Below are 20,773 nucleotides of genomic sequence, written 5' to 3'. Positions count from 1 at the left end.
GGAGGGGTTGTAATATGAAGAAATATTAAGATATTTCAAATTGTTTTCTCTTGAGAAAAGAAGACTTAGAGGGAATGTGATTGAGGTGTTTAAAATTGTAAAGATAACTGATAGTGTTTTCATACTTAACAATAAGAATATTAAAATTAGGGGCACAAATACAATTTTTTTGCAAGGTAGAAGTCATCTTCAGCTAAGACAGTTTTATTTTTTTAAGAGGGTTGTTGGCATCTGGAATAGGTTGCCTTCAGATGTTGTGGAGGCAGTAAATTTAAGTGAGTGTAAGAGAAAGCTTGATAGCTATATGAATGATACAGGCTGGCATATTTAATAGTTTTAGTTCAGTTTAAAGGATGGGTTCGTATGTTTGATTTGTTTGGAGTTAAGCACAAAGCTACACAATAAGCTATCTGTGCTCTGCCCACCAGGGGATCAAAATCCAGTTTCTAGCACTGTAAAATTACAGACATACCACTGTACCACTGGAGGGCTAGAGCATGGGATAGCCAAAATGGACCAACAGGCACCTTCTTGCCCCAAAACATTATGTTATATGATTGACTCTTTTAGTTTTTCATGTTCATTGTATCTAGTCATTATTTTCCTATATATTTCTCTCAAATAAAAGCTTCTTTGAGGTACACAAAAAACAAAAAGAATCAAACATGTAATTAAAAAAAAACACAAAATTAATTTCAGTAAGAAATTAAAAAAATTGTATGTAAAGAAAAACCCCAACAAAGAAAAATTCTGGAAATATTAAGAATCAAATAAGTAACCTTAACATAAATAAAATATATACAGCACCATTATATTTGTTTTAAGTTATATATGTAAAATAATAAAAACAAATCACACAGAGTTAGTACCATCTTAAATAAGATTATTTGATTGAATGTTTATGTAATTTGAATGTATTTGTGTTGTGAATGTTTTAGTGATGATGTTCCATCTCAGTACTAGAGAAAAAAACATTGTATTAAAATAACCTACTATCTCATTAATAGTTTCAAATATTTTACATATATTCTATAATTATGTGAGTATCTCTTCAAAATAAAATACCTATTTATATGTTATTAGTAGTAATTACTGAATTTGGGGATTAATTGAAGTTCAAACAAGGAATGTTTGCTGCAGACACAATACAGCTATCTTTGCAAAAAAGTTTCTTCTTTAGGATATCAACAGGTAGGCTTTTAAAAACAGCAATTACAGAATTAAAAAATTCTGCTGTTTATTGCAAAATTGTTACTACAAAATATATTTTCCATATTTAACACAATGACTTTTCATTATAATATAGCAATTGTTTATTTCCCTTATTACTAAAACTTCAGGCTATTTACAAATTTCACACCAACTCCTTTCATAATAAAATATTTTAAAATGATGTATAATTCCAGAAGTATTGGTATTTCAGCAGTATTTCAAGTAAGACAATTCTCAGATGTTAACATAAATATTTTCAAAGATTTTTATCTGTATGGAGTACAAAATATTGTAAATGCATTGAACCAAAATTATTCCTCCCCTAATATTGTAGTTTACAGCTATAGTAGTAATTTAAAAACATGTCTTTCATATTTCTTATTGTTCCATTAATTTTATATAAATTCCTTACAAAATACAAACCATTATTTGTCTACTGTTCAGAAATAATCCCATTTCATAAATTTTGGGAAAACAACAGTTGTCTTCATTACTAAAACTTCAGGCTATTTACAAGTAGAGAAAAATGTATCAAAATAACCTACTATCTCATTAATAGTAAATTTCTGGGAAATAGGAGTTTGTTTTGTTGTTAATGATGGCTAAAGCAGCCTCAAGAATATATCTATATTTGCTGTCCTTGTTATAATGGCTATAGCAGGCTCATAACTACTTTTGTTACATTAACTTTTGTGAAAATAATAGTTGCTTTTCTTTTTAAACATACAGTATTTAATGACATTCAATTTACAGTTCAATAATGAACAGTATATTAGTCTTGAACAAATAGTTACTAATTCCTTTTGTGATGCATTTTTAAAAGGGAATTATATGGATTAAGAAACTAAGAATAATTCAGCTACAGAGTTATAATATGAAGGTATTATCATAATTAAAAATAATATTTAGATGCAACTGATTTTACTGAATATATTTTTATAATACCAATGCTATAAATCAATGCTTTCTCAAACAGGCACACAATTATATCCAAGTATTAAAAAATTTAAAACGACAAAAACATTTAAGTCTCTTCAATCCTTGACTAGAAGAAAGCATGCTTATTACATTAATATTTACTTTTAATAGATAGTTTTCCATTTTTGTAAAGCTAAAACTTACCAATGGTCGCATTGCTACTTGATAAAACAGTTTGTTAAATACTGATTCTATCCAAAGATATCTATAAACAAACTGAAATTCTTTGGTTTAAAACTTTGTCTTTTACATTTCAAATTTCCTTTAATTACAAGCTTTATTTTCCAAAATTAAAAGGTACATATGAAGCATCACAAACTTTAGTTTCACCTGATGTGTTTAGTCTATATTGATTTACATAATATTTATATAACAACAATTGGACTTTCAACAGCAAGCCAAGCCTTCCTAATTATGTCTTATTTCTTCTGAATATTCTGATAAACAGTTCACACTCTTACAATCTACAAATGCAATAAGGAATACCTAGAAGCATCATTATGTGCACGCTGTAAAAATATATCAAGTAATGCTCTTATAAAATCACATTTTCTATAAAGGTTTGGGTTGTTTTTACATGTTGTTTGGCACTCTTTATAATTCCAATGTTGGGACACATACATCATAATCTTAAGACAAACATTTCTGTACAAAGATTATGTATTATTATACATAATAATGGTTATGTTTTATTAAACCACTGATCAAGTTTGATTTTCATTTTGAAACTTGTTGACAATATGCTTAACCCAGCCTTTTGCAGGTAGTGGTGGAGAATCAGATACTTCTAAAGAGCTTGTTGCAGTGGCTGGCATATCACCCTCTATTTCTGTAACTGAGCTGATCTCATCATCTTTACAGTCTTCAGTACCTTTCTGAGTACACCAATTTAATAACTCTATTTGTCTCTGTTTAATTGTTTTTAATCCATCTAGTAATGGTGACATTAACTCTTTCTGAAGCTTTGAACTCTCTTTCTGTTTCTGCTGAGTGGTTTCCAAAACATCTGCTGGTGGTGGTAACTCTTTCTGAAGCTCAACATCCTCTATTTGTCTTTGCTGAATGGTTTTTAAACCACAACTTGGCAGTAATGTTAAATCGTCTTTCATTTTATCATTCTCTGTTTGTCTCTTCTGAATAATCTCTAATTCATTTACTGTTGGTGGTGTCAGATCTTTAACTCCAATATTCTTTAACTTTTCAATAATTGAACCTTTAACAGGACGTGTGAATAAGACTTCAACAGGATAAGGTTCAAAAACTTTTATGTTTTCTAAGTTATTTGGTGAATAACCACAGTTTTTGTCTTCATTGTCCTTGATAAAATGCTGAGTTGTATATAATTTTTGGTGATAAAAGTCTGTTTTATTTTTAACTGCCTTACTGTTATTAGTATTGTCTTTACTTAAATATGTTTCTGGACTATAAGAGTTTGTTTCATTATCTTCTCTTTCATGATTTTGTTCCTGTTTTAAAGTTCTATGACTATCTGATATTCCATAATTTCCTGGTGAAGATTCAACAGTGCTTAAATCCTCACTTTCTGGATCACTATAAATTGCAGAATCTCGGAAGAAGTCTTCCATCATGGCAATACCTTCAATAGCCTCAAAAGATCTCTCATAAATGTTGTCTTCAGAGCATTCACAATTTTGTGCAAATACTTTCTCCTCCTTCTTACTTCTTTGTGAAACATGAACCTTGAAATTATCATCCAAGTTAATTTTTAAAAAAGTCTTGTCCACATCACTTGATGATGTGGTGTTTGAAGAATCAGATAGTACACTATCTGGGCAAACCTCCTCCTCTCTGTCTGATCTTAGCTGCTGACATAGAAATAAAGAACTTGGAACACAATATTCTGAATCATGCAGGCCAGCCATACGAGCACCAATGGCAGAGTTTCCTGCTTTATGGATATTGACAGAGTCTTTCTTTGTGATAGAAGTGTTTAAAATTTTTGAAATTTCTGTTGGTTCCCCTTCCTTCTGAAGTCGCTGTTTCCTCATTATAGAGTAAGCTCTGGCAAGAGAACTAGCAAAGCGGGCTTTAGGAACTTTTGGGGCGAAATCTTTGTCAGTTTTAATACATGATTGATTTGAAGGATTTTCCTCTCTGTTCACTGACCTGTCCAAAGAAGCACCGTTTTCCAACATCATGGATGTATTATCTGTTTGGTCAATCATGGGAGAACCAAAAGTGGCCTTTAAGACAGAAATCTTAGAACTTACATTAGAAATTACAGTTCTTAAAGTGGCATACCTAGAACCTGGCTGCCTGTAAACCTTGTATTCAGGATGAATAGATATATTATCCATGCTAGGTGCAGATGTTGCAGCACAGGTTACCAAATTATCTTCAGAATTAACTGGAAATTTGGAAGTCTGTTTAGTTTGGGAAGAAGAAGCTATATAACGCTCTAAGTCATCTATCAAGGTTTCTTCTAATGGTTTTTCTGAAGCAACAGCAAATGGTTTCTGATCAATGAAATCATTTTGATTTGATTCAACACTCATTTTATCTTTCTTGTCTCTTTGATAACCATTTGAACACTCTGAACTGTAGTCCTGGATAAACTGAAAACTAGGGAGCAATGAAGTACTTGAAAATTCTGGTTGGTGACGTTGCTGTTTCTTCAACCACACAGTTGGTGGAATTTGACTAGAGTTGTCTTTAGAAATTAATACAGGTGGTGGAGGAACAGAAAACAAATCAATCTCTTCAGTAGTTTGAGCTTGTGGTTTTATTGTGGGTTTAGGAGGTAAACCAAGTTGGTCTTTACATGGCTGTTTAAATGAAAGAGAGTTGTGAAGAGGGACATCTTTAGTTTTGACTATTTCAGTGAAGGAATGAACTCTCCGAACTGATGTGCTCTGTTTGAATGATGATTCACTTGAGGAACTACTAGTTTCTCCACTGTTTTCTATATTCATATTAACAGTCCCCAGTTTATTCCACAGGTCAAACAGATTATCATAATTGCCAACTTTTTTGTTTTTCTGATGACTGAATTCTTGTTGTAGAATGCTTACTTCATTTGCTGGCATAGATTCACTTGTACAACAGTTTATCATTTCCACAGGAGACTGATTTTTGAGCTTATCATATGAGCTTCCACTATTCTCAAGTATTTCTGGTACCATGCTCCATTCCTCATTTCTATTGGCTAGGTCTCTGCAAGCATATCTGTGAGCAAAGACAAAAGTAACATATTCTCCTGCTAGGTCTTCAAGAATTTCCTCCTCAGTTCTGGCTGGTCTTGGTGGGGGACAAAGCTGAAGAATTCGACTAAGGTCAATTCTCTCATAGTTATCTTCCACCTCAGTATCTGTTGTCTCTCCTGGCAGACTGTTCCATGCCTTCCATTGGGGCCTTTCTCTTGCTTTCTGATCTGGTGGTTTAGGAACATTTGATGATAAAGTATTATTAGCCATTTTACCATTATAACTTCCATTCTGTTTGTTCAAAGATGTTGGAAGGAAAGACAAGGACTCCTTGCTGGTAGGAAGACATTCAGGCTCTACACTAATGGTTGTGGTTATCTGAGAGATAAAAGTAATGTTCTCAAATGTTAAACCAAGAAGTATTAATGTTGTTCATTAAAATCAAACAAGATGAGCTAATCTGATTGACAGACAGACCAAATTAAAGAAAATTAGAATCATTATACAATATAAATGCTAACGAATCCAAACAGAAGTTATTTGGTTAAAACAGAATAGCTGATAAAGGTTGAAGTTAAATCTTATTGATTAATAACCTACCTCTAAAATTTCACTTTTTTAAAATTAAAATTGACCTTTAGAGTTATTAAAACTGTTGTCTTAGTTTGCCATTGGATTTTATATTAAAAGTTTGGCTTTGGCACAGAATTTTGTGAACATTTGAATATGTCAAAATATTAAGAATATAACTGATCAATTGCAGTGATGGTAAAAATAGTTGCTCAGTGTTATAAAAGTTGGAAAAATAAAGGTTAAATATTCATCTTGTTGAACTAAAAATGGAACTCAAAGATAAGTAAGTGCACCTATAAAGCTCCTACACCTTACCCTTAAAAGGTTTTAAACTCACATTGTTTTCACTCAAATCTTTGGATTCCAATGTGGCTCTGCCTATCTGACTACAGCTATCATCAAAACTAGCTCGTCGTTCATGATCAGGATTAGAAGAAACTGAGAGAAATGATGCGACATCATGACTGGCACTATGAGATTTTCTACGCTTCTCAACTTGAGACTAGAAGCAAGCATCATGAAATTTAGAAGTGCTTTCTCATTAAGTTCAGAAAGACAAATCACAGAGGATATAAAGTGTTAAGTACTTTTCCTTGATATAAACATTTTCAATAAAATATATTCAAGACATCATCAAAAATAATGCATACTAATTACATAACATAACTATATCCACATATTTCATATTTTTAAAGTGTACCTCTTAATCTTAGTCTATGTCGGTAGAAGTTCTGGATTTAAAGGTTTTTAGGACTGAGTGCATCTGCATGTAGAGGTATGAATTTCACCTGAGTCTCTATGCTGAGGCATTCATTAGGTTGCTGATAAAACTGTGCATTTGTTGGCCTAAAATGTATAATGTGGTCCTTCAGGAAAGTTTATCTAATGTGTGATATCATCAGTTATTTGCTGAGGTTCAGGGATCTTCAGTATGTAGTTCCTTCTGCAGGTCAGTGTAATTACAAGGCTTAAATGTAAAAACGTCATTAAGTGAAGGCCTTACCTAGGTGCAGTTGAGGATGAATTGTTGTATTAGAATGAAAAAATGTTTTTTTTTTCTGTCTTATTTTCCAATATTATTCAATGCTTAAAATGGTGTGGCTTGCATAATAATTATGATTCCTTTGAGTAAACATTTTCCTTAGCTGAAAGAATAGTTATGATAGATACCTCTCTGCACACAGCAGCTATGCTTTGCATGTCTGCATTCTTGATTTTGCATATGCCACTAGCCTTGAGCTGTTTCCCACCTGAGACATATTATAAACTGAACTGCATTAATGCATGATGTAATTGTTATGTGACAACAGCCCTTGGCTAAAAGGAGGGCAACACATCCTTTATGTGCAACTGATCACCACAAGCACTAGAACTTGTAACTAACTTCATTCTTACAAGGCAAGAACAATGTGCACCAGTAATGGGGAAGAAGGGTGGAAAGATGATGCAGAGAGGTAAGTATCCATTAAAAATACATTTTTAGTTAAATAAAATGTTAACTTCTGAAATGATAGATCTGTCTTTAAAAATGCAGTAGCTAGAACCTCACATGATCTGGCAGAGGGGCTGGTGCAGTTATGGCAAACTAGACAAGTTCCCTTCACAAAATGCAAATGAAGGGGAAACTCAAAGAATGACACTCTATACTGGGAGCTTACTAAAGAAGTAAATTTGTAGGAGACTGTAAACATTTCATGCAGAGTATACTCTTCACCTGGATGGAGTATATCAGGAGGAAGGTAAAATAAGGGCACATGTTGCATGGATGGGTGTAAAAAGACATAATAGACCAAGCATTTCCACACAAGTTGGTTGGGCATGAGATGTCACCTTGCTAGAGCAATGATGAAACTATATGGTTTGGTGTGCATTCTCTTGTACAATTTACTTTCCACACAGCAAGAGGAATTATTCTTGCTGCCACATGAGAGGAATAAATTGCCTAATTTTGATGACCAAACCACCAGGAAACTGGCATTTTACATATTAGGGAATGACATGCACTACACTGACATGGACACCACTGCTCAACTTCCCACTGCACTGTACAGCTCACTTGGGCTCTCTCATGAGGAATTGCACAACCAATAAAAAACTCTATAAGTTAACCACCCAAGTAGCTATGAACTGGTGGTGGCAAGGGTCTCACATGCTCTACTCAACAACCAAAAGCAAAGGAATTTATTCTGGGAAGATGTCGAGGAGACACCTGGACTTAACTGGACTCCACTACTACAAAATACTTTTACTGAACAAAGTGTAATGGCAAGCCAGCAAGTGTGAGCTAGATAAGTGGGCAAACCTTGGTTCTAGTTTTTTCATGATGTTCCATGAAAAATACAGTCACTTGTGGTCTCACATAAAACCCCATTTTAACAGTGGAAGCTTTAGGAAGCAGGATGGATGGGTTTAATGTTTTATGTTACCCTTTACTTGATGCAGATTTAGGGAAGCAGGTATACCTTGCGAGGCAACACTGGCCACCATGTGAGTTCCAAGAAGTTAATGAGAGTCATTATAAGCAAGTAATGATATAAAAGAGATCTCTGTTAAAGACAGTAATTAGGCTGGAGAATGACAACTGGAAGGAGGAAATATTCTGAGAAAAATAAAGCTGCCAGATGGTGGACATGATGGAAGATGAAAGTGTTAAGTTTGGACTACATTGCAGCCTGGATGGTTTCAAAAGTCATACAGCTTTAAAGAGAAAGAGAGAGATGGTGTAAAAAGCAAGTGTGCAAGGGTTTCAACAATGCTCAGGTAATAACGTAAAGAATCGCATTGAAGTTCCATTTGGGTAAAGAAAGTGGGTGAGGGGAATTATTAATTAGAAGAGACCAGAAAAAAATGGAAAGAATGGGAGAAAGAACCCCAGTGGAAAGAAAATTCAAAGGGTGGTCATGAAAGGCTGTCTGATATTGGGTGATGATAGAAACCAACAAACATTGGTCAAATAACTAGGCAAATAAGGCCAAAATGTGCACAATAGGAGGGTATCCTGATGTTAGGTGGACTGGTAGTGAAATATAGATAACTTTCACTGATAGAATGAAAGAGTAGAAGAGTAACACCAACAAGATAACAGAAAGGTTACATGGTCAGAGAAATCTGACAGGCAAACAAAGGACCAGCCAGACTAATTCCACACTTGAAGATGAAGTGACAACAACCCTGTGTAGTAGGTATAGATGTATGAGGTAGGAAAAAAGTGACTGAGTTGGAGGTTGAGGAAAATTTGCCCTGAATGCCAGTCAGTGAAGAAAAAGTAAATAAGAATGAATCAGCTAAAACTGTGTTAACAAAAGAACCCAATAAGGAGTATCACAAATTAATGCCATGATATGTGCAGAAGCAAAGGTGTCTGAAGTGTCTCCCACCTTGATGACTTATATGGGAAATGACTGTAGAATTTTTGGATTGATGAAGTAAAAAATAGAAAAGTGTCTGATAGATAACCAAGACTCTCAGAATATGTGGAAGGTAAGCTCCACAAAAGACCAAACATCCAAGGTATTGAAAATCATCCAGACATATGCTCCAACCCATAAGAACTGAATTAAAAAAGAGATGGGAATGAATATAGCAGTTGCAGTTGGATGTTGACTGTAGTATTTGTATGATCTAGCCACCAAAACATGTTCTCCAGAATATAAGGCAGCAAGCAGTATGACAAACAAAGACAGGAACTGCAAGTGATTTTCCATTGCTGTATGTGAACCTGGCCTAGAGGGACAAGATGCTTTAGAGATGTAAGAATCCTCCCTCCAAAAATATGAATCTCTTTTGCAAGAAGTATATGAGAGGCAAGAAAGAGTTCACAACATCCTATGTCCTGCAGATGAATGGGAGCAGGCTGATCTCGACCTAGTCAAAAATTTAAAAAGACTTTATGGTTGGTTAAGTACTGAGTTAGAGTAAGGAATGACTTGGAAAACTTAACGAGCCAACACAGATGAGAAATGAAATGGCTGTGAAAAGGTGAGAAGTAGCCAGTTGTTCATGTAATAATGGAAATGAAGTCTGTAACTGTGGATGGGGTGAACAAACATTCCCATGATTCAGTTAAAGACATAAAGAGCCAAAGCAATGAAGAAGGGGAGAGCTTGACACTGGTACACATTGTTTGATAAAAGGAATAAAGGATACAATAGTAAGGTGGGGCAATCAGAATATGTAAAAAGGCATCTGAGATGTCAACTTTGGTCATCCATAGTCTATGTAGATAGAACCAATGGAGAAGAAAAGTCTATGCCAGGCTCTGGTGTTTTGGGGAATTACAAAAAATTAGAATAAAACACTGCAGAGGGGAAAAGGACCCTCCTAATGGCTCTCGGGTCCAAGAGATATGATACAGTTGTTTCAGAACACAGAGAATTGGAAGTAGGAGGAGAAGAAACAGGAAAAAGAGGACAAAAAAGACAAGTGAAAAGTCATTAATAAGAACCTGAAGAACCCAATGGTTCACCTCAAAAGGTGTTCAAAGGTCTATAAACAGAAACAGATATACCTCTATGTAGTATAACCCAGTTGCATACAAAGGGAGAAAGTCATTGATGGGATATGCAACATTCAACCCAATGAGATGGTGAGAGAGATAGCGAGAGGAGACACTGGAAAAGAGAAAAAGGTGGAGGTTTCACAGGATCTAAAAACAGGAGTGGCCTCACAGGGAAGTAAGAAACAAAAATCCAAGGAGAAAAGAGAGAACGAATGTCAAGAAGCTTCAGTCTCAATCTTCAGGGCATTAGAAACACCCCTAAATATTTCTGAATGAAGAAATTGGGCAAGAAAAAAGTAAAAAAGGAAAAGATTAATAGTAATGAGAGAAGAGCATCAAGTTTCAGAAGGTTCCAATAAAAAGGGAAAAAATCTATTTGAGGACAAAACACAAGGTGAAATCCAGGCTAAATTATTTAAAAGGAGTGATGATAAATCTCCAGAAAAAAAAATGGGATCACACTTTAGGTTTCAGATAGAAGATGAAGAGAAAATAGGTGATGAAGGAGATGGTTAAGGAAAGGGCAAAGATGAGAAGACTGATCACTAGAAAGTATTACTGTAGTATGGGAGTCAGGTTTTCAAGCTGATGGAAGAAACTCCAGGAAATGAGAATTGAAGAACAGAAAAGGAGAACAGCCATAAGACATGGTGAAGAAATCCTGGATTAAAAAAAAGGATGAGGAATTTCAGAGTGTGAACTAAAGTGGTCTAGAGCAGGAGGAAAACCAAATAATCCTCAACATGATAGTCATATAGTAAAGAACAAATCTGAGAAATCAAATCTACAAAAAAGATTTAGAGAAGAAACATTGCCCTGAACAAATAATGAAAAACTTGGTGCAAACCCAAGAAATGGAAAGAGCTGATCAAAGTTGTCCTTGTGGTCTGGTTCAAAAAGAGGAGAATGAACTACAGAAACAGAGAGATAAAAGCAAGCAAAGCTTCAAAAACCCCAAATATACAATGAATTATGACAATCTTCAACAATCAATGAGCTTTCAGTGATCACAGACAAAGTAAAGGCAGTGTTTGCAATGTAGTAGTAATAACCATCAGTTGAAAATTCATGCTTGTTGTGAAAATTCACCAGTTCAAAAAAGTTGTTTTAGTTATTTATTGGCATTGTAGCTTTAAATCATAATTAAAACAAACTAAAAGGAAACCAAAGGATGTTTACACTGAAAAGGCAAAACAAATTTCACAAAAGTTAACACTATACTACACTGAAAATTTTGCTTCTCTCATATAATAGCTTTTATCAACTTGTGCTGCCCTATTTATGCACAATTTTTGCTTGCCACTAGCCTTGATGCTTTTACTTATCTTTACATGATTACACATGATATAGCTGCACTGTACCATGCAAATGAGCATGTGATAACCCTCCACCAACAGAAGTGTGACACACCCTGATAGAGCAGCTGACCCCCTCTATACTGTAGAGTAATATCATAACTTCGAGATTAAGTAAAAGAACACTCTAAAAGTGTTCTGGATGGGTGGGAAGTGTGAGAGGGGTAAGTATCTATCAGAAATACATTTTCCTATATTGAGTCCACTCCTGTTTGTGCAAAAGTTACAGAGATGAACATTTTTTAGAAAGAACCCAAAGAATGCCTATGGAATATGATGCCCTGACGTATGGGGTGGTCACATTCTTGGGAGACCATAATCCACTTTTACCAGGTATACTCTTTATCCACTAGAATTATGTGTCACTAAACTGGGTGGAAAAACACCCTCTTTCAATTTGTAATTGTACATGCTAAATGGTGTAGAGTGGCTAGGGTGCATCAGGTTGTATTTAGTGGGTCATCTTCAGTCCAAATCCAGGTGTTTGTCTTCTGGTCTGCAATAGGAGGAGAATCCCAACTGTCTTTACCTCAAGACCAGGAAGAAGAATGGAAAACAAATTCCATTCCACTAATTAATCTAGTTAGGGCATGTATGTAGACCAAGAATACCTAGAAACCCAATATTTAAGTAAAATAGGAAGAGAATAGGAATGCAAACATGATGGGTCAGTATCAGTCCAAACCCATGTGTAGTTGGTAACTTTTTGTCTGTTTAGAAGAGGGAGGAAGATCCCTACCAGCCACATATGTGAAGACTAATGTTGGTTGGTCCTAATATGATCCAACACCAGACTGCCCAGGAACTGACATCCAGAATGGGATAAGTCAGCCAATGGTCACCTCATGTGAATCCAGTACTCCTACTTGATATTTGCCTTCAGTAGGAAGAGGATACTCACCATATACACCAACAGAAAACCACTGCCTTTCTCTCAATTGAATGCAATAAGTCACAATTAGAAGGAAGCCTCCATGGTCTACCGCCCCAGCTATTAGGAACTGGTAAGTAGTAAGGACTTATGAACTTAATTGGAAGAGAGAAGGACAATGCATTGGAGAATCCAAAGAAATGCAACACTATAAGAGTGTAATTGGTGACAAAAACCCTAGTTTGAAGGGCAGTCCAGTCTTGGTTTATTCAACTAGGACTGGAGGTAAGGGAAGGTCAAAAAACAATGAATTACATGGATGGGACAGAAAAAATATTTCAAAACAGAACAAGAATAATATAGAAAATGGAAGGAAAAAATATGGTAAATAGCAATGGCATACACATCATATCTCAAAAAGCAACTGAAAGTAGGGTGCTATGTGAAAAATGATACAAGGAACAAGAGACTAAAAGTTAAGTAGAGGAAAGGTAAGGGCACTTCCCAATCAGGAAGTCTTGCATGTCAAGAAGGGCAAAGGATGCAAAAAGAATAGAAAGAACAGGAGAGGAGAATATATTACAATAACAATAAAACCCTAAATTATTAGATGGAGTTGCCTAGTAACCAACCAAAACTGGTAAACCTCGATCACATAGCCAAAAAAAAATAAAAAAAATGTGGAATAGAAGGAAGGAAATGGAATAAAATGCTAGGCAGAGACTAACTATTTAATGTGTACCCTCATTGTGGTTAGACAAGGAGAGAGGAAGAATGCATTAAACAAGAAAGATGGAAGACTACATGTAAATATGCTAGAACACTTCACAAGGAATTGGACAAACCCCACATATGAGAGGGGTAGGAATTAGGTTGTAGGAGTAGGTAGAGAGACCAAGGTAGAGGAAGAGAATAGAACAGGAAAAGATGCAACAGAGGAAATCATGGCTAACCCAGTCAATAGATAATTATCAGGAAGTCTCAACATAGAGAATGAGGGAAGATATGGGAGAGAAGATGAGTAGGAAGACAAGCATGTAAAAATAAAATGATCAATCTTGATGGAATGTATTCCCAGCTTAGGTTGAAGGAGGAAGAACGGGGGACCACAAAAGGGAAAGTAAAACACTGAGAAGAGTGGTAAAAACATTAAGAAGTTATTTGAACACCAGAGGGACAAGAGTCCAATCTGCAGATAGGGTCTTGGTTGGTCTCAAGAGATGATTCATGACAAGACTTAGGATACTCAGAATGAATGTTCTTGTATAAAACTGGTCCCCAAAAAAGGAAGTCGATAATGTGGAAATCAGGTTGGTTGGTTTGATGTTTCATGGCACAAAACAACTAGGCTATCTGCATCAAACATCCAGTAAAAAAGTTAAAATTAAGGTAAAATTAGTAAAATTCATAAAAGTAAATTAAGATAAAACAAGACAAAGTTTAATTTTTGAATTAAAAACATAAATAGCATTAAATCAAATTTTTATATCTAGTCTACAGCAGTGAGAGAGAAACTACAGTAATACAAGTTGTAAAGGACTTTCTGTAGCATAATTTTAATTACCATAACTCACCAGGAAGACTAACTGGTAAGTTCAATAACCACCGTTAGTCACCTGAAGTTGGCCTTTCCAGTCCTGGTTTTGAGTTATTGATGTCATGGCCAATTACGGAAAGTAATGTAATACAAGTTTTAAAAGACTTGTAGCAAAATTTTAATTATTAAAACTTGCCAGGATGAATAATGGGTAGCTCAAATAGCAGCATTAGTCACTTGAAGTTGGTCTTTCCAGTCCTGGTTTTGAGTTATTTGACATAACAACCATTTTCTAATTTCAAATCAAACTAGGTGTACTTTGATTCTTAAAATGGAATCACATTAAAAAAGATCTAATGTATAAATTAAAAAAAACTTAAATAGCATTGAAAAGATTAATGGCCTTTAAAAAACTAAAAACATTTCTAAAGTCAGCAGTGTCACCATCACCAATAACACTGTCTAACGTCATAGATAAACTTTGGGACAGAACATGTTTAAAATGGTGCCGTTGTAGAGAGTTTTAACAATGGCAATACAGTAAAATGTGGTTTATTGCGACCTGAGAGTTACACAGTCAACACATTGGTGTATCAGTCCTATGTAAAATAAAACAGTATGTTAAAAAACTGTGACCAATGCAAAGTCAAGTTAGAACAGCTTTCTTTTTCTGATCCTTATGGAAGCAAGGTGGCCAAAGTCCAATAGAGGGTCTTATTTGGAAAAGCTTGTTTTCACATTGCTCGCTCCAAGTCGACTGCCAACTGATACAGAGCTGAGCCTTGAATACATGACTATAGCTCACGTATGGAACAGGCAGAGCAATGATAGTGCTGGAGCACACAGATTTAGCTGTGGTGTCGGTGAGCTTGTTCCCACGAATACCAACATGGCCTGGTATCCAGATATACTGGATAGAAGTAGATGTTCAAGAGAAATGGACCAGTTGGTTTTGAATATGAGTGAGAATAGGATGTGAACTAACGTGAACCAATTCCAGAGCCAACAGAGAACTGAATGAGTCAGTATAAATAGTGCAATTTGAGTACTGCTTAGCTTCTATGTGACCCAGGGCAAGAGAAATGGCATACAGTTCAGCAGTGGACATAGAAGCTGTAGAGGGGATTCTGTGCAAAACCACAGAACCATAACAAACCATGGCAGAGCCTGCAGAGTCACCTGATTTTGAACCATCTGTATAAATAAGAAAGGAACGATGGTTTGAAGGATGTTCAACAAATAACAGACAGTATTTCCAATCAGGAGTGTCTGCTTTTCTCAGATGACTTAAAGATAGGTCAGATTTGGGGACTGTCATAAGCCATGGTGACATGAGCTGACCAGTGGATACAGCAATGCTCTTCAAGGGCAGACCCAATTCATCCAACTGTGCCTGGATATGAAGGCTAAAAGGAGCAATGGCAGATCTTCTGTTCTGAAAACGTATGGCCCACTGAGGAAGGGAACATAACCCCAGGTGGGATGCTTTGGTAAGGAATGAAGTTTTGAAGCATAGAGTAAAGACAGTTGCAAACAGCAGAGGTGCAAAGAAGGTTCATGAGACTCTTGTGTATAAGCTCTGAATTGGAAAAGTGAGGAAAGCCCCGGTGCAGAGCTGAAGTCCCTGATGATGAACGGGGTCCAGCATCTTTAAGGCAAGGTCCTGGCAGAGCTATAGACCAGTGATCCATAGTCTAGTTTCGATCAAATAAGAGCACGATATATCTTTAGCATAGAACATCGATCCACTCCCCAAGCAGTGGAAGAGAGGACACGGATGATGTTCAGTGCTCTTGTACATTTGACCCATAGGTGCTTGATGTGTAGTATAAAGGCCAGCTTACGGTCAAAGATAAACCCCAAGAACTTTGTCTCAGGGACCATTGGTAACACAACTTCACCAATACAGAGTTCAGGATCAGGGTGAAAACCCCATTGGTGGCAAAAGTGCATGCAAACAGTTTTAGAGAGAGAGAAGTTAAAGCTCTTTGCTGTGGTCCACTTTAATAAACAACTGAGGACTCAATATACCTCATGTTTGATGACTGACATGAAATGTGAAAGTTTTTGACACAGAGCCTGTTTGCAACAGTAAGAGAAAGTTGTTCAGTGATGGCATTAATCTCTATACTGAAAAGCGTGACACTCAAAACACAGTCCTGAGGGGATCCAAGTTCCTGTAGAAAAGAACAGGAAAGTGTCAAACCCACACAAACTTGGAATTGCCTGTCCATTAAAAATTTTTAATAAAAATTGGCAAATGGCCATATAATCCAAATAAATGGAGTTCTTACAAAATGCCATGCCTCCCTGTTGTATCATAAGCCTTCTCAGTGTCAATGAACATTGATATAAGATGTTGTTATTTCAAAACAGCTTCTCTGACTGATGTTTCAAATCGAATCAGGTGGTCCATCATGGAACTCTGTTGTCGGAACCCACGCTGGGAGGACAAGAAAAGGTTGTTTTATTCGAGGAACCAAACAAGATGAGCATTAACAATCCTCTCTAAGGTCTTACAGAGACAGCTTGTAAAAGTAATTGGACAGTAGTTTGAAGGAAACTTGGGATCCTTCCCAGGCTTAGAGAAAGGTAGGACAATAGCCTGGTGCCAGACATCAGGAAAAACATTCTCTTGCCAAATCTGGTTAAAAACAATCAGAAGAATAGCAAGAGAAGCAGGAGATAGATGTCATAGCATTTAAGAGTGTACATCATCAGATCTGACTAATGTATCTGCAGACTGATGAAGGCCAGTTTGAATTCCACCAGTGTAAAGGGACGATTACAGTTATAGAGAGAATCAGCTCAAAAGGAAAGTGATGATCGCTCTGCCCAAGTCTTAATGGCTAAGAAGGTAGAGGAAGAAAAAGAAGTGCTACATACCTGGCAAAAGCTTTCACCTAGAGTATCGACGATGCTCCAGGTATCAGCTATTTCCTGGCCATCAGAGTGGAAGATCAAGAAGGGGATAGAATTATACTGCCCACTGACCTTTTGAATCTTGTCTCATATGACTTTGGAAATGGTGGTAGAAGATATACTGGTTGTGAACTTAATCCAAGAGTCCTTCTGGCTTTGTTATCTTACCCACTGATCATGTGCACAGGCCTGTTGGAAAGTGATGTGGTGCAAGAGTGTGGGATACATACAAAATGTATCCCAGGCCTGTTTTTGAGCCTTCTGTGCCATGTGGTAGACAGGATTCCACCACAGACGAGGATATCATGGAAAATGTGTTGAGTTTTAGGAATACATTGAGCAGCTGCTTGTATAATACAGTCAGTTACTGCTGCCACACAGTCATCTATTGATTGCTTACAGATGATGGCAGGATCAAGTTCTGCGAGAGCAGCGAAAGAGGGTCAGTTTGCTTGCTCCAACTTCCACCAGGGCACATGGGTCAGGTGGCATCGACCACAACCAGTCTCTCTCAAAATTATAGGAAAATGATCACTGCCTCATAGGTTATTGTCAATCCTCCATGAAAAGTGGAAGAATAGTGAAGGGGAGCAAACTGAGAGACCATTAGCAGTGAAGAACAGACTAGGTGCATAAAACTAAGTATAAGAACCACTACTGAAAAGAGATAGATTGTGATCAGAAAGCATACACTCTAAGGAGCGACCCTTCCTATCAAAATCAGCACTTCCCTAGAGGGGATGATGTCCATTAAAGTCCCTTAGGATTAAAAAAGGGAGACAGCAACTGTTCAATGAGAGCATCAAGGTCTGATTGATCATATGTCTCTCCAGGTGACAGGTAGAGAAAACAAAGAGTGATGGTACAACCCAAGGAAACACGGATGGCTACTGCCCTACAAGGGTGTCTCGAGTGGCAAAGAGAGGGTGGGCACATGCTGATCAACCAAGAGTGCCACCCCTCTATGCACTTATCAATCACACAGCCTGTCATTTCTGTACAAAGAAAACTGCTGAAAGGTGACTGTATTGGCAGGGTTTAGAAATGTTTCTTCTAAGGAAAGACATAGAGGATGGTAGGAAGCAATCAGTGCTTTGATGTCATCCAGATTAGAACGTAAACCTAGAGAGTTCCATTGTATCAAGATGGCCATTTTTATTTATGTGTAGGCAAATTGGGTGAAGAGCCCTTCTGTTTAGGGCCACATCTTTTTTCTTTATTGTCTTTATTCGAGGGAGGTCTGTCAATCTTCATGGATCCTGCACTGGGTCAACTGGGCAGGTCTTTGTTGTTGGAAGAGGATTCCAGCAACTGAGGACTTGAACATATGATGGTTTTGCATGTCAAACAAGGACACTGCAGCAACACTAGGGTTTCGTAAGGACTATACCCAAACATCAACATCAGATACAGTGTCCACAACACCTGTTGAGAACATCCAACACTGGTACTTAGTTGACACTAGCCCAAGTGGGCCAGCTGATTGACCCTAGGGGGAGCCACCCCAAAGCTGTCCATCTACAGCAGTGGTTCTTAACCAGGGGTGCCCGCACTCCTAGGGGGTGCGAAGATGATTCCCAAGGGGTGCGAGGATGCCCATGAATAATTAAAGCAAATCTATATTATTACATAAGAGTATGCTTTATATTTTTAGCTTTTTTTATATTTAAGTTTCCAGGGGGTGCGAGAAATGATTACTGATTTGAAAGGGGTGCAAACACTGAAAAAGGTTAAGAACCTCTGATCTACAGGAATTCAAGGCCAAAGTGGTGTATTAGGGTTGGACCTCTCAACCACAAGGATCCTCTCCTCCCCTTCACGGGTCACCACAGATAGCAAACACATGAGTGGATGTTTAGGTTCCTCACCACATACAGGAATCCACATTGAGGGAAGAAAACCAGGAAAATGAAATAAAGCATCCTGATGATTGATAAAGGAGATGAATGCAGAGTTGGATATATGTATCATAATGAAGCATCTATGAACTATCCTGAAAAAAATCCAAAATTACTAAGAGATGGATTTAGAAGGACAACAACCTGAATTCATGAAAGCAGAGACAAGCCTCCCATCTCTTTAAGAAGGCATCTGGGAACAAGAGACCTGAGGAAGAGGAATACTCACTGTGGGAGTAGTTTTATCAATTTACCAGGTGAAGTTTTGTGTAAAAAAAAAAGGAAGGAGATTGACTGACAAAATGTTATTTTAAAAGTCATGATTTACATGCCTCTGATTTTGATACTGTAATAGACAAAATGAAAAGTGTATGGGAAAACAAATTATCTGTAGTTAAAGTGATTTTTGTTACTTATATTAGTCTTGTTTATTTCTAAAATTTTGCCAAATGTGAACATTTAAACCATAACTTTGAAAGTATCAGACCACACACATACATATAAATAGCATTTCAGAGACGCTTTTTCTTTTTTGTTTGTTATTAACTACAAAGCTACACAATAAGCTATCTGTTCTGTGCCCACTACAGGTATCAAAACTTGAGTTTTAGTGTTGTAAAACTTCAGACCTAAAACTGAGCCACTTATTATCTCATCATTCGATAAAACTGATATATTCTGACATTAAATGAAAAGCCTATCAGCTAGTGAGTTGTGGGAGACAAAAGATAGATGTGAAATACTATTTTTACATGCCTCTCATTTTGAATCTTCAATGGTAAAAGAAACGATTAATATGAAAATAACAAACATCTGCAGTTAGCATGATTTTTATCATAAAATATTAATACTCAAAAGATTATGTTATGTAGTTCAATGAATACCTTTTCTGAAAAGTAATTATTTCATCTTTTTAATAAATGTTAAATGTATATGGAAAATTTTCAAACACAAAAAATATTAAAAATTGCATTCCACTATACTTTTAAGAAGTTTGGAACAGTCCCTGGTTGTTCTTTAAGTGTTATGTTAAGAAACCTTTTAGTGCATCACTTATGTTTATTTTTATCTTGTTGAAAGTAGAACCTGCAATAATAACTCTTTATACATCGTTAGAAATTAACTGGGGTGGGAAAAATACAATAATTTAATAAAATATCACTAGTTAATGACAATAAATGTTATTCAATATTTATGTTAACCAGCTGAAATTTTATAGTAATGAGTAGTTTTTTATCCTCTCTCAAAAAACTAAGAAACAGACATGCACATGAATCATATTTTTAATACATGCACATTATTATTTCAAATTCAGATGTTCCCAATTAACCCTTTCATATAATGACATCTGTGTATGTTTAGTGATATACAAAGAAATGAGAGAGCAGGGGTTGATCAGGTCCCGGATGACCCTCACTAAACATGAATTGGATAGGATTGTGAGCAAGGCTTGTTTCCTTCTGATATCATATTGCCTTCTCTCTTGTCTTACACACTGCAATAATGTTGGCTGTGAATAACAAAACTATACTGTAGAACTATCATACTTAGGACACTAATATGAATCTCTAAAACGACCTTATAAATGCCTAATATTTACATGATATACATTTTTTCACACTGTAAATGAGGCATCAGGGGTGACATCTTTGGGTCACTGATACAACCAAATGTTAACTAGGATTTCAAACTAAAGTATTATATGATGTATGGAAACGTGAAACGGATAAAAGTATATTTTTAATACAGTTTGGATTTTATAGTT

General features: G+C 36.1%; 2 protein-coding genes across 2 annotated transcripts in view; both read right to left on the bottom strand.

The window, feature by feature from the left end:
• Positions 1–1,197: 1,197 nt before the first annotated feature.
• LOC143230688 (uncharacterized) lies at positions 1,198–6,539 on the bottom strand. Its single transcript, XM_076464675.1, has 2 exons — positions 6,265–6,539; positions 1,198–5,732 (listed from the first exon to the last, which is right to left on the bottom strand). Exon 2 carries the CDS (start codon positions 5,622–5,624, stop codon positions 2,895–2,897), a length of 2,730 nt encoding a protein of 909 aa, XP_076320790.1. The 5' UTR covers positions 5,625–5,732; positions 6,265–6,539; the 3' UTR covers positions 1,198–2,894.
• Positions 6,540–11,005: 4,466 nt separating this feature from the next.
• LOC143228544 (pleckstrin homology domain-containing family G member 1-like) overlaps positions 11,006–20,773 on the bottom strand; it is a 75,828-nt gene continuing 66,060 nt past the window's right edge. Inside the window, exon 13 of the mRNA XM_076459787.1 lies at positions 11,006–11,086. Coding sequence (XP_076315902.1) covers positions 11,006–11,086 — 81 coding nt within the window. The remainder of the gene's footprint in view (positions 11,087–20,773) is intronic.

Source organism: Tachypleus tridentatus, chromosome 10 (assembly GCF_004210375.1).
Source record: "Tachypleus tridentatus isolate NWPU-2018 chromosome 10, ASM421037v1, whole genome shotgun sequence".
Taxonomy (NCBI): Eukaryota; Metazoa; Arthropoda; class Merostomata; order Xiphosura; family Limulidae; genus Tachypleus; species Tachypleus tridentatus.
This window is presented reverse-complemented; position numbering and strand designations above follow the sequence as displayed.

Coding starts and splice junctions, on each gene's coding strand:
- LOC143230688 (XM_076464675.1), bottom strand. CDS start 5,624: ATGGCTAATAATACTTTATCATCAAATGTTCCTAAACCACCAGATCAG.